Source organism: Cataglyphis hispanica, chromosome 8 (genome assembly GCF_021464435.1).
Source record: "Cataglyphis hispanica isolate Lineage 1 chromosome 8, ULB_Chis1_1.0, whole genome shotgun sequence".
NCBI lineage: Eukaryota > Metazoa > Arthropoda > Insecta > Hymenoptera > Formicidae > Cataglyphis > Cataglyphis hispanica.
Window position 1 is genome coordinate 5,314,424 of NC_065961.1, and position 17,153 is coordinate 5,331,576.

The window sequence follows — 17,153 nt, forward strand, 5'->3', positions numbered from 1 at the left end:
TTATACATCCTATGCATATAAGCTGATTTAAAATAAAATATGCATCATATACATATATTACACTTTGACAAAATCTTGAGACTTTGCCAAAGTGTAATATATGTATATGATGTTGAATTACATGTGATTTTGAAGTCACGTGTATTTTTTATTTCGCGATTATATTGCATTAACGATAGTAAATCAGTTAATCTATGCAAATTCTCGATGCAAAATGATATTATCCAAGACTTTGAATATAAAAATCTAAGAAACAAATTATTTAAAAGTTAATCTCAGATCATAAAAAATATATAACAAATATTTCTAAAGAAAATTATATTTCCAGACCTCTTACAATCCAACATTTAACACCAACAAAAGCCTTTACATTTAATTTCCGCATTCAATGTTGGAAGGACCTTCCGATAGTTTGACGTTTCATCTATCTCTTATTTCGAATTACAATTCCAAATTCGGAGCTCGTTAGAAGAAAAGATCAGATACCATTTCGCGTTCACAGTTTAAAGGCGACTGTCGCGTGTGCGCGTCATCGGCCGTTCTCGGCCACGTGACAGTTCCTGACCACGTGACCGCGACACCGCGGGCATCGCGCACGCGCGATGCGGTCGATATTGGCGTACGGAGTAGCGGGCCACCACCTCCACCGCTCGGCCGCTCAGCTGTTTCTGTTTACTAAACAAAGGAGCCAGTCCAACGCTGGATGGCGAACGGCGCGTTCGCGCGCGACGTCACTCGTCCTCCGCTCGAGGAATCGCACGTCCGAGTCCGCGAGACGCCGTGAAGTTGCTGACGCGACGGAAAAATACATCTCGCTCGCGAAGTCGAATGCGTAGGAGATAACCATCGCTCGGTTCCTGCGCGCGCGCGCGCGCGAGACGCGTGCTGTGTGTCTGTGTTTATATTATATGTGTATGTATCCACGGATGTGACGTGATCGATTATCAAAGGCGATTCGCGAAGTAGTAAGTAAAGATGCGGATGGCGTTCAAGTCCCACCTGATCCTTGACCCGATTTGACCCCTTTCGAGATTTTTTTTTCACGGAAACCCGCGCCCAACGTCAATCGCGGAAGTCGCGACGCGACGTTCGCGTCCGTCACGCTCTTGTGACACGCACGCAACTATTGTGATTGCGTTACCTACGCGTCCGCGTTTAGTTTAGAATCATCGAGATTTGTCTGGCGAGAGAGAGAGAGAGAGAGAGAGAGAGAGAGAGAGCCTAGCCAAAGAGGCTTCTTCGAATATGGACCTGATTGTTCATACCGCTCGATAGATAAGACTCCGAAGCTCGTTTCTCGCGCTCGCGCGTTGTCTTGGACATCGCCGTATTTTCATAGGAAGCTTCCTTTTTATCGGGTTTTCCTGATTACATATACGTCAAGCGGTATCAATCATTAGATCTAATTGTAAGACGCCGTCCGGAAGCGATGTGGAACTCACCTTGATCTACAGGGTGATTCAGTTAACGTTAGCGACTTTCATGTTTATTTTTTTTTCAGGGGAGTAGTAACAATGATACGAGAGAGAGCTGTGTCAAATTTATCAGTTATATAATTTATTATTATCGCATATATAGGAAAGAGATGTAGTTTGAAATGTCAAAATGAAAAGAGATGAGAATAGATGAAAATATAAATGTAGATTTGTAAAAATTTGTATAATTACTTTTTCATATTTAATAACATGGTCATGTCACTTCTATGGAAAATTAAGCTTATTTTTTCATATATTTTCAAATTTTAATTTGTAATAATATAAAGCATTATAATAAAAAAAAATCTTCCTCGCTACGAAATATGAATATTAGTTTTCGTCTAATATTTATTATTTTAAACATGGTTTATTTCTTTTATTTTAATTTTTTTTTTTTTTTTAATAATCGGACTGCAAATCGATCGCGATGTTTCCGATTCCGCAAGGAACCACCTTTCCGTTACTTTTCTTCATTATATCGAGCATCATCTTTTTTACCAAATCCAAGACTCCTTGTTTATCGCGTGACATTTCTAGACAACCATCGTAATTCTCGCAAAATTAATTTATCGTTTTTAGAGAGTCAGTTTATTAGATCGTTGGATTGTTCAATGTCGATATGAATCACTCGATAAAACACTTAGATAAAACTTCGCGAAATATTGCGTAACGTTTAAGACGAGATAGAAAGTAGACGCTTATATACGGGGTGGCTGAAAAGTATCGCGATGCTTTAACGGTTCATAACTCGAGAAAATGTGTTCCACAGATATAACTCGGAGCTTGTTGTCGCAGTCTTTATTCGCGCCATTGCACTTTAGCGCAACTTACGCAACTTTCGAGCGAACGCGCCTACTGGCAAAAGCGTCTCTAAACGTCCCGATCGTCGATTGCGCAATCGAATTCCAACGTGCTCAGCGGTGCTCCCCCGCAACCATTTCATTGTTCTAGCGAATTTTACAATTGTACTTTCATACAAAGAGCATGTATTGTCACCGCGTAAATAGCCTTGGTAAGATCACAAGGTCGAGATAGGATGGAGGATAGGATTTCACGCAACTCGACTCTGATGCTATCCGAGCATCATAAGATTTTAATTAGGAGAAAGACAAATAAACGGCATTACGTTTACTATTATATATTATAAAAGTATATGAAGTCAGCGAGAAATAAATTACAAAGTGTATGAGCGAAACAAAGGAAAAATTTATTTTCTTTGTCGTTATTGAAAACGGATACGCAGTTTATTTATTATTTCTCTGCTCACTAAATTTTATTTCTAAAAATGCGAGATAAAGTTGCGAGATAAACTCTTGCTAAAGTGCAATAAAATGCAAATTATTTTGACATTTACAACGCAATTGATGGCGCATTCGTTTCGAGTCGGTTTGAAATCTAATCAGTTTCACGTCCCATCGACAGCAGAGTCCTTTCATTCGCGATGATTTAATGCCTTTGTGCAGCAAATTCTATCCTCGCGATGCGAATAAACAACTTTTCTCACATAAAATTTCAATCCATTTCAAGTTATATTATGTAAATAAGGGAGGAGAGGAGTGTATGCGCGAGTGAGGCACGTTTCGATGCCAGAGCCAAAGTTTACGAAGATCCTCGGTGCATTCGATCGCTAAAAATACGTCGCAGTTTGCAGTTTGTTGCTATTGCATCGCTGTATTGCGTTATCGATCGTCACGTAGAAATCAAACAGCTGTGCCGCGTAGATTTCTCAATGCGCACTCGCGTGAATCTCTGTAAATCTTCCCGTTCTCACTCGAGATATCTCTTCAAGGATGTATGTGTCATATGTCAAACATTGACAAAAATATGAAAATTTCGTAGACTGTTCTACTATTTCTTCTGAGTATCTATGCAACATGTGGGCACAATTTTCTTTACAGTTTGAAAATTATTTAAGTTAGTCAATATTGATTCTTATGGAAAATCGCAATTTCCGATTCGCGAAAATTCGATTCTTGTCGAAAATATTGTAAAACTTATTGATAAATTTGACAAGGAAAAAGCATTGTCAACAAAATAAAAATTTTTACATATATTAAAAAAATTCTAATAAATATTTGTGCTTGATTTACATCCACTTACTCGTTTTTATTTGCTAAAAATTGTAGAAAAATATTATCTGTTTCTCTCTCTCTCTCTCTCTCTCTTTCTAAATTGCTCGGTCTTTTTTTGTTTCTTGCAATTGATTTCAGGGATATCCACGATCCAAAAGTTTTTGTCATAAATTAGGAAAAATATTAATTGCAACGATTTTCTTTTACGAAGACATCAAAGACCATATCATTTTATGATTAATTTAATTCTCTTTATAATCCGGATTTATTTATTTGATTTTTCAAACAATATAAGCATAAGAAATATATATATTTTTAAAATTTTGACAGTTTTTTGCAACTATTATAGAGCCATAACAAATTTAAACATGACTCTGCTATTTTTTTTCTCGATCTCGTATGTGTGTGTGCGTACAAAAAGAAAATATAAAATTTACAAGAATTATCCTTTCCTTGAGATCGCATCTATATATTTATATGAGATGAATCTTATAAAAATCTCACAGAAATAATATTTGTCGATTGTCTGTAAGATATTGAGAATCTTTGGTAAATAATGTATGTGTGTATCTCTTGCACGTATTATTGAATTTATTTTATCAGTAAACATATCCGGTCTAAACAAATTGCTGATTAAGTTTAATCAAAGCAATCAATCTTATTAACAAGCGCATTAAAAAAATCTTACATACTGATACTGGTTATTTTCCGCTTACGGTGGCGTGACTTCGCTAGATTTTCCGCCGGATGAATATTTTCGCGAAACTTCCCGTTGTTCCTCGCGATAAAGAAAGTGGATTCCGTGCAATTTCATTCTGTGACTACTTGGGCGTTCTACGGAAAGTGTTTGTTTACACACGGCAAGTGTAAAAGAACTAAAATCCATTAGATAACGAAGGTAGATAAATAAAATAAGACAAACCGAGTGTTATCAATTATTCACAGAAATCTAGAGCATTATTAAATATTTTTATTTTTTTAAATATTATAAATTTTATAAATTTATTTTTATAAATATTTTTATATTAAATATCGACAAGAGATTATTTGCATTTTTATTCTTATTTTCTTTTATTTTGAGAATGCTTGCTATTGCTTGAGAATGTTTCGTCATCTTGACGTAATAAAGATAAATCTATAATCTAACGCATGATTGATGTATAGATGCAAAAATAATACCTGATAATTTATTAAAATTATCGAAATCTTGAAAAAAAATTGTCAAAAATTTTTTGTATGACTTCAAAGTTTTTTTGATCGGCTCTCGAAGATTTTGGACGAATTCGGAAAATTTATTCGCGAAACTCTTATAACGTCTAACGACTCTTACAATATAGGAATAAACCGCTGCTAAAACGCGCAGCTAGTTGTGCTTGAAAGGGAGAGGTTCGCCGCAATATATATAGTATTTTAATGAACGGTCTATCTATAATGCACACCAAGCGTTTCAAAACTACTGCGCAGCGTTTCTCAGCTGCAAGTAAATATTTTATATTAAATTTACAGAATTAGAGTCGAGGAGATTTCGTTTTGCAATTATTGTCCATTCCGCATTTCAACTTAATATCAGTTTTAATTTGAGCGAAAGTATATAACGTTAAAAATTTCGAAATCACGCTAATTACATCGAATCATGATCATCAAATCTTTCCTGAAAAGAAACGGAATTTTAAACTTATCGAGAGATCTGACTATGAAAAATTGCACAGACGTTCTATGACATACATATATTTCTCCTCCTCTCGTCGCTACCGCTTTCTCACACACATCAATTTAATTGCCATGCGCTGATGCGAGACGCGTTTTTAGGATTCGAGCGACGGACAAAGAGAAAAAGAGAGAGAGAGACAGTACATTATCTGATTATGTATACATGTAGAATATTTCCAGTAGTATGTCTAATATATGAGATAAGCGAAATCGGGGGCATTGCTTATCAGCTGTCAGTGTATTGTTAATAATTGCATCCGTAAAATTTGGGCTCATAAAATTTTGTAAGAAAATATTTTAATCAATTTACAAATTTTTCTTATATATAATAATTGATTATTCTAATAAATTTTTGACGCTTTATTTTTTTATTTTAATTTTTATATTTTTTTATCATTATTTTTTTATATTCAAAAATTATCAAAAATTAATATATATCAAATATATATCAAAAATTATCTCTGAACGTTATCTTAATTCGAAATTTTGTAAATTATTTCGCCGTCAGTTTTAAGCCGTTTTTATGAACCGGATGCTCATTTAATATAGTTTTACACGAATTATATACATATATATCGTGAAAGGTATTCCGCCAATAAAATTGCTGACCGAACGATAGCGACTCTATGCAACAAAGATGTATAGGCATTGTGTGCTGTCCGTGAGCAACCTTGAGCAAAGTGAGTAATATTCCGTCGACACGGCTGCATTTGCGCAGCGGAGGAGCGACGCAAACTTTCGTCGACGTTACTTCATCTGGTTTTACACGTGAGACGGAAAAGCGAGAGACGTTCGCCGTTTCGCTCCGATGCGCGATCGGTGCTTTTAGTTTTCTCCCTCGCTTTTTTGCGATCGGTGAAAGGCATTGTGCGCTACGTAAGGAAAGCTCCAATCTTGCCTAATCCATCGTTTCCTACTTTATTTCCGCGATGCTGACACGAGAGACAAAAGGAGAGAGAGAGAGAGAGAGAGAGAAGGCGACACGTAACATTTATTCTTTTTAAGTTTCTTTTTAGTGGATCAAAATATAAAATTTATGACAACGTATAAAATACGCGTAAAATACGCATCCACCGATGTCCTCCTTTGCGATTTAACCTCGATCCCATTTTTAAATTTCGAAGACTTACTCTCGTTCACCGAGACTCATCGTTAAACGCGCATTTGAATTTATCGTGTCTTGTTGGCGCTTGTGTCCCGACCTTGAAATTTCTGGTAGAAGCGTAAAAGAAATTGAAAGATAAATCAGAAATTAAAAATCCTACACTAGACAGGTTTACAATTAATAGAAACGACGAAGCTAAAATAAATATTCTGTAAAATATAATATAAATTAAAAATGTTGCAGATATCATAACGATAAAAAATAATAAACGATAAGAAATCGAGATTTATATACATTATCTATAAAAAAAATAGCGCTTCCAACTCAACACTGCAATTGTCAAGTGATCATTTGAGAATAAATTTGCTTAAAATAGTAAGATTTTTGAAGACGATAAGACCGGATTTTTTTTAATGAGAAATAAGGTCAGCCGCGTCTCTTTTCCGGCGTTCGAGCGTTGTATAAACGGCAACATGAGTGACCCACTACGTCGCCAATTCTATCTGACATTTCGTAATCATCATCACTGTCGTATATTTAGCGTTACGCTACGCGTAGCCGGCTGCGCGGGAGAACGAGATGCAAGGCTCGCTTTAATGCCATTCGAGCCTCGCGAATCAGCTGATTGTCAACTGCGAGTACCCGTGCTATATGTTCGCTGTCTTTTTGTCATATTTTTTCTACGCCAATGTGTTTAGAATCTTCTAAAATGTCTAAAAATGATATTCTTTTAAAAATGTCTATGCATATGTACATTGTACAAAACTTTAACTTTGCAATTGTTGAGATATTGGGCAAAATTGTTTAAAATGGAGAGAGTATCATTAAAGGATGATTGGCACTGAATTTGATAAAAATCGGTGAAAGGGTTCACTTTTTATAAAATTTTGAATTTTTTGAAAAATGTCTATACACACTGTAACTTTCGCAAATTTTGAGATCATCCTCTATGAGGAAGCCAAAATTGAAAAACCCGTCTGCTCTTTTATGATGCTGATAAATGAATTTAGAGTTAATTTTTTTATAGGGAATAATATAAAATAAATAATTTTTATTGTGTGGAAAATATACTTATTTTCTATTTATATTCTGTTGTCCTTTAAACGTGATGATATATGATCGAGATTAATTAAAATTTAAAACGTATATTTTTGGATCTTTTGTCTCTCTCGAAGCATGGAATTTCGCTTCGAACCTCCGTCGATATGCTCGGGCTTCGCTTTCAGAGGTCGTAATATGAAATATAAATATTCTTTTATCATATAAATCGAAACACACATCTGCAACCAGCGTGAAATTACGTAGAGAGTGAATCTCTTGCAATTGTATTCCATTTACGGTTTTCGTAATTCGTAAAAAGTTGTTCTAAATCCACGGCATTCTCACTCTTGCTTTTCTCTATTTTATTGTCAGCCACGGACGTATTGTATGTCTAAATAGTAAATCGTGTGATTTCGCAAGTGAGTTTGAAACCGAAATTACGTCTCGCTTAAGAAACACGTAATTATTATCATATAAATTCATACGAAAATAATAATACACGCGGTTCCCCGCAAAAACTCTTCCTTTCATTTAGCTAAAGCACTAACATTCATTCATAAAAAAAAAGGATGCTACACCTCGTATTTTTCTTGGAATAATTTTCTAACTACTGTGTGTGCTTTTTTTCCATCACTGAAAAATCCATCTATCGCATTCGTATAAAAAAAAAAAAAATTATCTGCGCGAGAAATTCGTCTCGCGAAAGAAGATGAAAATCTAGAACGCAATTCCTAGATACAGAAAACGTGTCCACTGACCGTGCCCGGACTTTCCCGGGACTCTACCGCGTTGGGATGGAGCAACAACAAACACGCGCCTCCGATTTTAACGTGACGCGCGATGCAGCGCACGATTTTGTGGCTTAGGCCTCCCGCTTTGCTCGCTCGTAGAGCGGAGAAAGTTAATTTCGCATGGCCGTTGAACCGATATCGCCGCTATTACGTAGGAGAGTCGAGCGCTCTTAGAGATCGCGATTTATAACACTTATTCCTCTAAATCGGTCCTGTTCGACGACGTCATTGGAGCTTGATGAAAACCAGAGCATCCCGAATTAACCCTTTGCGATCTGATACGCGATGTGGTTTCGCACATCTTGCCGATTTTCTCCGCAAACAAATGTATCCGAATTTCCGAGTCATTTAAGTATTTTCTTTAATTTTTGTTTTATTTTTAAAAATACATAAAGCGAGATACTTATTTTCTCTGAAGAATGTCCATGTTCGTCTTTCAATTTTTCCTTTTCTTGTTAAATGTATGCGAGAGATTTCATACTTTCTTTTCCTCAAAGAATAAAATTTAATTGCGCGAGCTCAAGAGTGGATAGAATCTTTTAGAAAAATTGTGAATTAAAAAAAAGAGAGAAAAATAATTTATTCGTCTCATCACATGTATCATTATTTGTCTATCACGATGAATATTTATAGAGCGCGAAATTTGCATCGCGATTATGCGAGAAGTCTCCATAACATATTTTACAGAATGCACAGGCGTAAAATAACTGTAAATTGATGAAACGCTCCGAGATGTGCGACACGACGTAATCGTAATGATCTTCTTATGTAAACGCAAGTGTAATTTGATGTGCGCTCGACAAAAGCGAATCTTTTACGTTACATGTCGTCCGATCGACGTAACGCGGTCTTCCTCTTTTGCGAGCGGACTCGGAGAATCCTCAAAGTTCCTGATGCATGCAAATTTTGTTTCGTATGAATTTTATCGGTCTTATAATTTTCGCAGGATGCGAGTAAGATACTAGATCATGTAATGAGGAGTGTTCTTCTTCCTGCTGTCAAACTCAGGACAATTCAAGATGTCTCGATACGCCGAAACTGTGCCGGACGCTACACTTTCGCGAATACAAATGCAACAATCTCACTCTCTTCGGTCTAATAAATAATGCAATTGTGGGCATTAAAGTCAGGTACGTATCGTGTTGCGCGACACGTGGAAGGTGGTTGAATCGCGGTCGTCATGCATAGTGAAGACGCGTCGTATGACCGAGTGGGCCGTATAAGTGTAGAAAGATATTTATTCGCTGATTGAAGATGTGGTAATCCAGGGCTACGTATTAATAATCGTGCCGTGTATAATAGATTTAAAAACTCGTCTGTGAATGATTACTATTGCCGTTGCATAGCGAAACATCGCTAATACGCTCGAGAAATCGCGATACCATGAAAAATCGTTGAGAGTTTTTCCGTATGATATTAATCGAATTAATGGCCTCAAAACTTAAATTAGAGTTCGAGAACAAGGCAATTTTAATAATTTGATATCATTAAAATAAAGAATTAATTTCAGAGTTAAATAAAATATAAATAAAATATAAATAAAATAAATATAAATAAAATAAATATAAATAAAATAAATATAAATAAAATATAAATAAAATAAATATAAATAAAATAAATATAAATAAAATATAAATTATTGAGCTATTATAAAAACAACTAAAGTGTCTATAATTAATGTTTCTAAGTCTTTATCTATGAGTCCGATTTTTAATCTTAAAATAAAGGGATCCCAAAACAGTGATGGATATTCTGTGAGTTCTTTCACTTTAGGCTTCATTTTTAAAATATTAAATTTTTTTTTCCCTCGTTAATTTTTCCTTTTTTATCGGGAATGATTTTTCTCAGTCGACACACCGATAGACAAAACAGATTTAGATTCATTCCGTCTTCGCGTGTCGGCGCGTGGGCGAGCCGAGCACAATCACGAAGAATGTTTTGTGTCGACTACCCGGAGAACCGGTTCTCAGTCGCTGCACAAAAAGACAATGGCGTGACCTTAGCGGATATGGTGAGACCAGATTCTAACTTGTCTCGAGGATGACCGGCTCGAAGGTTTTTCCTTCTCCCTTTTTCCTTCCCCCTTTTCTGTTCCCGCGGAATCGCTTTATGTTACTCAGCCGATAGCGTGCGAATTCAATCGTATTTGTTTTTTGATTCTCATTCGGGAGAACAGAATTTATATTTTCAAACAGATTAAGACTTCCTCTACTCTCTCTTTCTCAGTTTTATCATTTTTTCTTAAAATAGCAACTTCAATAATATATTTAATATTTATCATGTACCCTGTTCTCATAATAATTGTGCTATTCTGTAGCACAAGTCTTAAGTATTCTTAAATCAATTAATTGTAGGACATAAAAAAATAAGCATATTCGCTTCAAAAATTTTTCTAGAATGCTATAAAAATGCCGTCGTTGCTGGAAGCGCTGGAGTTGAAATACGGCAGCTCGACGACGGATTGCTCGTTGACGGATGACGAAGCGGAGTCCGGCTCACCCAAAGCCGCTCTGTCAGTTAGCATCTTCATCCCCAAGAAGTCGCCGCGACATACGGTGCCTGCTCTGCTGGTGCTCCAGGACTGCGACATCGAATCGGCGGGCAACGATGCCGAAAAGCTACGTAGCAAGTGCAAGAACGTCGAGGAACTGGATCTGGCGCAGAACAAGCTGTCGCAGTGGACGGAGGTGTTCGGCATCCTGCAACACATGCCCAAAATTAAGTTTGTCAATCTTAGTTTCAACTGCCTCGCGGAGGTACTAGACGTCAAGCACGGTAACTATGATCATCTGAGGAATCTCGTGCTGAACGGCACTAGGGTGTCCTGGTCGACGGTGCAGGGACTGGTGCGGCTTCTACGGAATCTCGAGGAGCTTCATTTATCGTTGAACGAATACAAAACGGTGGACCTCGATTATCAGAAGCCGGAGAATGTCAATCCGGCGCTGAAGAAGTTGCACTTCACCGGCAATCCAGTGGAAGTTTGGAACGAGATCTCCAAGTTGGGGTAAGTTTCTATGTATCATTTTATGCTACAACGAAGAGAAATTGATCCATTAATGTACGAAATAAAATTATATTATAAAAACTATTTTTATCCACATTCAAACTACAATTAATATTATCCTTGTTTCGAAATCTCTTAATATTCAAATATTAAGAGATCTCATTATAGGCATCGTGTATTTTTTTTAGATATCTATTTCCAAATCTGAAGAGTCTTGTTCTCGCTGAGTGCCCAATCAGATCGCTCGCTCTAGAGGAAAATCGGAATTTGCCATCCGAGAACGATCGACGAGCGAAGGAAGAGGATCATGGGCAGGACAACGAAAACATGAATCATTTAGATGTAGATGAGCACACGTCATCGACGGAGGAAAAGGGAAATAGGATATTCGAGAGCAAGGTCAACTACGATAGATCTGAGTCGGAGTCGGAATCCAATGGAACGACCATCAAGTCACCCCACGATCCCTTCAGGATGCTGAGGTTCTTGAACGTGAACGGTACCCTGTTATCGACCTGGGACGAGGTCGAGAGACTCGCCAGGTTCCCCGCACTCAAGTCGCTTAGGATTCAAGGATGTCCGCTTTTCGAGGTAAGCGACTCTTCCTCTTCCGACGATCAAAGATTGGCGAGTCTCTCATTACCTTCGTCGTTTGGGAAACGTTCCGATTGATGTATTTCGATACCACGTTTCGCTCGTCGATTAAAGACCGGATGCGATTTCACTTCTGAGATGCATAATTCGTTCTTCATCTTTTCTAAATGAATAATACACGTGATATAACAAAATAAAATATCTAAAGCTTCTTGTGTCGTGTCGATAAAAATAAAATAAAATAAATTTTTCCACGAGCCAGAAATCAATTCTAACAGAGAAGGTAATTATAATGCACGCAATAGTTTGAGCTTTTAACCGTTATATACTTAAAACAGAAGGCAAAGTTATGTTCTTTGAAGTAACGCAAAACAAATTTATCCCACGAACGATTAAGGAGAATATACGTTATGGAATATGATACGTTACGGAAATTATTTGAAGCGTAGGGTTATTTTCACCCTCTCAAAGTGCGTCTTTCAATCTGAACGCGCTCGACGATAGACAGATTAGAGACACGTGTCTAATCTCCGACATCGTCGAATGCGACAGTTGTTTGTGACTACGTAGAAATACGCGTGTCCTAGAAAGCTCGAAGAGATCTTTCCGCATGGACGTAAAGCAATTGAGTCTTGGCATTGGCTCAAGTAGACTTGCACGTTAATGCAACGCATGAGTTTCAAAAACAAATTTTCGGGATTGATAAACTCTATAAGCGCATCTTGTGCTTCCAAGTCCTGTATGAATTAAGAAATTATGCGAAAGATATTCGCTCCTTTGTATTATAAAACGGAGGAGCTTAATCAGAATAAGAATAAAATAGTTCAACACATAACGATGCCAATTAAAACGATACATGCGCATAACATGGTGACCTTCAATTCAATGCACAACCAGTTTTATTGCAGAATGTGGTTTCTATTCTTTAAGTTATCGGTGTCTATAATTGCGGTTGCGATATATTATGAAAGCATAGCTCTTTGACATTGTTTATAATTGATTTAAAATGTAAGTCATATTTTTGATAACGCTATCCAATTTGAATTATAATTTCAGATATATTTATTCATTATTCATTTTTTTTCAATTTATAAATTATTATTTTTTATATTATTTTTATTTGTATCAATAATTTATTTTTTTTTTTATGAATTATATTACTATAGATCCGTCCATTCTTACAGCTAAAATGGCAAAGATATTTGTTATAATTTCTCAAAATGCAAACATATATATAAACATATAAAATTTAGATCTCTTTATTATATGTATTTATTAGTAATTGACTTATGCGAATCTTTATTCACCGCTTTATATTTCTTCATTTAACATCAGAGTCCTCGAGAATACACGGAACACGAGAGGCGGCAGCTACTAATAGCTCGATTGCCAAACGTCGAGACTTTGAACGGCGGCGGCGTGATATCGTCTCAGGAACGCGAGGACGCCGAGAGGGCTTTTATACGTTATTATATGGACAAACCGGAAGCTGATCGGCCTGAAAGGTAAGTCTCGAAATTGTCGTTTCTTTCTTGATGATCAAGGCGATCGCTTCGAATCATATACACGTTACACTTCTGGTTTTCCCGCGAGTTGTTGCGATTCTAACTTTGCTTGAGCCTATTAGAGTTTCACGGCCGTCGCTTCTTTACGCCGCAGACGCCCCAACTTGACCCCCTTTTTCAATTTTCAGATATTCCGAGCTCGTGGCTATTCACGGAAAGTTGGACCCCTTGGTAAACGTGGATTTGACACCGGAGAAAAGGGTCAAGGTCACGTTCACTTACGGAGATCTCGTCGAGGTATTTAATTCCGTGTCATATTTCATCACACTTTACATAAGTCGTATTAAAAAACAAAATTTGCAATTTGAAAATTAATTTAGTTTTTTCTTTTTTTCGTTTAAAAATTGTTTTTAATACAATTAAATATGAAGATTGTATAAATATTTCGCGATATGTATAAAAAAATTCTACATCATATAGTGTATTAAGTTACATATTATTTTAATTCCTTTAGGTACGATCGGTCGATGTATATAGAACAGTATTCGAATTAAAAACCAAATTGGAAAGTATGGTGAAAATTCCTGCCAACAGAATGAGACTCTTCTACGTTGATCAGGTAAGCCGTTCGGTTCTACATTAATTAAACGATTTTAATATTATTTTAGAATGTGTGGTTGCGCCATCGTTCCTTTGAGAAACCCGAAGTCGCGATATAAATCATACCTCATTAATCCTCTCATATGATTCCTTTATCCTGGATGCCATCGCTTAAAATTTGTAACTTCCTGTAAAAAATATTTCCCAAAATATTAATAACAAGGTATGGAAACAATTTCTCGGTGTACCCTTTGTGAATTTTTATCAATTATTAAAAACAAAACATGTTTATCTTATCACTTATAATAAAATCGCGAATAAGTATATCGCATACAAATCTCGAGGAATACGTGCGGAATGAATCTTGATGTTTTAGGTAATGAAAGCGCAATACGGACCGGAAGAAATGTTGTATCCGAACAAGCAACTCTACCGATACAACATTAGAAACGGCGACGAGATCATCATCGATAGCAAATTGAATCGATTCGCGTCTACGTCTTCAGCTACATCTTCCATTCGTTCCTGAAGAAAATCGACACGTGAATCGAGCGGTATTGAAGAAATCCAATAACTCTTCGAGTTTTTTGATCTCTTACTTATTGCTTCGCGATGCGATTCGTTTGTTGCTGAATTGTAATGATCCCATCGATACAGATCGATAGAGAAACATCGGTTTTCATAACCGCGTTTATTAATGTTGCAGATCTGATTTGTTATAATCGGCGAAGAGCAATTCCACGTTCCCACGCATGGAGATATATGTGAACTAACAGTTTAGAAGAATTGCAAATGTTCGATTTTATATCATATTGCAAATATTTCAGAAATAATAACTGACATACAATAATCATGAATTGATATCAAGTGAAATTTTTAGGACATAAAGTATCTCTTTAGAAACTATATATTTTTCCGAAAATCATCATCATGAATTATCGCGATCGATCGCATTTTGATCGCAGCAAAGTCGTCTGACGTTGTTATATACAATTATTTATCTATATAAAAAACTCATCCATCGTCTCTAGTATGAACTTAACCGCTACTAACGAGTCTGGCATATTTAAAGAATAATTGTTTCCAGTGTATACATGTACACTTAGATAAAATAGATGGTCGTCGATTTGTAAGTTTTCTCTAATGTAGAGTATAATTTTCGTCTATTTTAGACGACAAAATGTAATGGGAAAGGATTGTACATAGTCAATATTTCAATTTCCAACCAAATTCGATGTAGTTACGATATGCGAGCTTCAAGAGAGTTTATCTTTTTATTTATCGACGCTCGACTTAGGGGACGATAGGGATTCGTATAGGGAAAAATAGTTCACTTGGATTATGTGACGTGTTCACGTAATCGTAATTAATGCCAACACAACTGTAACGAGACACGTTGCTATTGACGAAGAGAATGAAATATTTTTGTAGATCAAGGTCACAGTTTAGCTTTAAAGAAGTACTCGTTCGTGAACGCGTTTCGTTGCTCTTTGTCAAACACCGGGCAATGATAAAAGTGTTTAAACAGCACTCGCAGCTGTCGTTTCCGTCGCGCACGTATTTCTATAGATATGAAGAATGCGTGCGATCTTTTGCGAGGCTCATTTGTGCGTAGATATAACATGCGAGGGAAATCTCGTGCTTCAGATTAGTAGAATATATCGCTGGTTCGCAAGTGTCATTCACTTTTATTGTAATCTTAACTTTTGAATGATCTCTGTACTTTCTCTCAAGATGATACGTTTATATAAAAATTTCTTTTTCTTAACTCTGCACGAAATTAAAACAGCACAAGAGCGTCATCAGTTTTCCTCGTCTTTTCCTGTCTAGATGATTTAAAATTAGGATATTACAACATTTAATTCGATAAAATGTGAGAGAAATTTGCGAAACCATATAAAATTTATGTAAAGTTGAAGCTCTGCGTTGCGTTATCGATAGTCTATTCTCGGTATGTACTTAAGTATAAATTACCCTCAAACATTATTTTTTTTTCCTTAATTCTATGGTGAACTATAACGCAGTATGAGTAAACTATTGTACATTATTGCTTCGTCACAAAGTGAATGGAGATCATATAATACATGGATAACTATGAATAGAATCGTAAGATAAATTTCCAATGTGATTTTATAAACAAAAGTTGCTTTAAGAATTAATAATACGCTCATAATTTAGAATTCTCATCTCGATTCTCAAAAGTATGTTTTTCTCTCTGGAACGCTACAAATATATCTCGTTGCATTTACGGCTTATCTCGATTTAGGGCACAAGCGAGCTTGCGAAAAGAAAGTTACTAGAACGTTACGTTGCTTTGTTCTTTGAATCCGGCGGTACTGCGCAATATATTCAGCTACAAGCGTTAGAGAAAGAAAGCGGACAGTGTATCGAATTTCGGTCTTCATATAAAAGCAACGAAGCTTGAAGAGTCACTTATGTCTGCCTTTTACGCGTACTAGGGTAACTCTGATACTTCTAACACTGCCCTGTGAATATTATAAAGCGTGATTCAGAATGTGTGACAAGGCTCTCTGTACATAAAGAGAAGCATTAATCGAATTCTCTTGCGACGATGCGATGCTAATAAAAAGTAGCATAATTTGCCAATAATAATCTTTGGTCAATGATTAAAGAAATATTCGCAACATGTATGTAGTAAAAGCAGATTTTACTATATTATTATACAAATTTGGTACTCTTCTAGTTTAGCATAAATTATCAAGAAACTAAAAGTATTTCATTAAATGGATTCAATAACGAAAGAAGACATAGATATAAGATATAAGTAATTTTGTTCATGATAAAATCCATTAATAACATACACATGATTTTCTTATGATTATGAATCTTGCTACTCGGAAAATTCGATTAGATGTTTCTCGTAGATGGAAAGAGTATAGCAAGACGTTAACTGTCGGATTCCAATGCCATTTGCATCCTGCCTTCGCGATAATTGATGCACACAATCGATTGTCGATATTAGCAAGAGACGGCGAAGAACGTAAGTGAAAATCGATCACGAAGGAAGGATAAAGACCGCCTGGTAAAGGAATCCCATGCTGCATGTGTCTAGTCTCGAAAAAAGGAACTTTGCATTATTCTCATTTTATATATAATAATATGATCCTTTTTTTGTGCTGGCGCAAATGTACGTACTAACGAAATAAATCATTTATATGACAAATCGTTCATTAATGATTGTTGCCTTATTTTTTTTCTCAAGGAACTTAAATGGCCATGATTGAATCCTGAC

The 17,153-nt window shown here is 36.1% G+C and overlaps 1 protein-coding gene across 2 annotated transcripts; it reads left to right on the plus strand.

Moving 5' to 3' along the window:
• The first annotated feature begins 677 nt into the window (after window positions 1–677).
• LOC126851472 (tubulin-specific chaperone cofactor E-like protein) lies at window positions 678–17,084 on the plus strand. Of its 2 annotated transcripts, XM_050595503.1 has the most exons (8): window positions 678–965; window positions 9,141–9,324; window positions 10,591–11,201; window positions 11,390–11,792; window positions 13,131–13,300; window positions 13,489–13,597; window positions 13,815–13,919; window positions 14,277–17,084. In XM_050595503.1, the coding sequence occupies exons 3-8, from the start codon at window positions 10,603–10,605 to the stop codon at window positions 14,427–14,429; spliced, it is 1,539 nt and encodes a 512-aa protein (XP_050451460.1). In that variant the 5' UTR covers window positions 678–965; window positions 9,141–9,324; window positions 10,591–10,602; the 3' UTR covers window positions 14,430–17,084. The 2 variants fall into 2 exon arrangements, with proteins under 2 accessions (XP_050451460.1, XP_050451459.1); XM_050595502.1 differs by lacking the exon at window positions 9,141–9,324 and having other exon boundaries at window positions 679–965.
• The last annotated feature ends 69 nt before the right edge of the window (window positions 17,085–17,153 follow it).

What these genes read in the sequence shown, in the direction of transcription:
- LOC126851472 (XM_050595503.1), top strand. Translation starts at nt 10,603, where the DNA reads ATGCCGTCGTTGCTGGAAGCGCTGGAGTTGAAATACGGCAGCTCGACG. An exon ending in AACGAGATCTCCAAGTTGGG is followed by an intron (nt 11,202 to 11,389) that starts GTAAGTTTCTAT and finishes TATTTTTTTTAG; the next exon opens with ATATCTATTTCCAAATCTGA. An exon ending in GAAGCTGATCGGCCTGAAAG is followed by an intron (nt 13,301 to 13,488) that starts GTAAGTCTCGAA and finishes TTCAATTTTCAG; the next exon opens with ATATTCCGAGCTCGTGGCTA.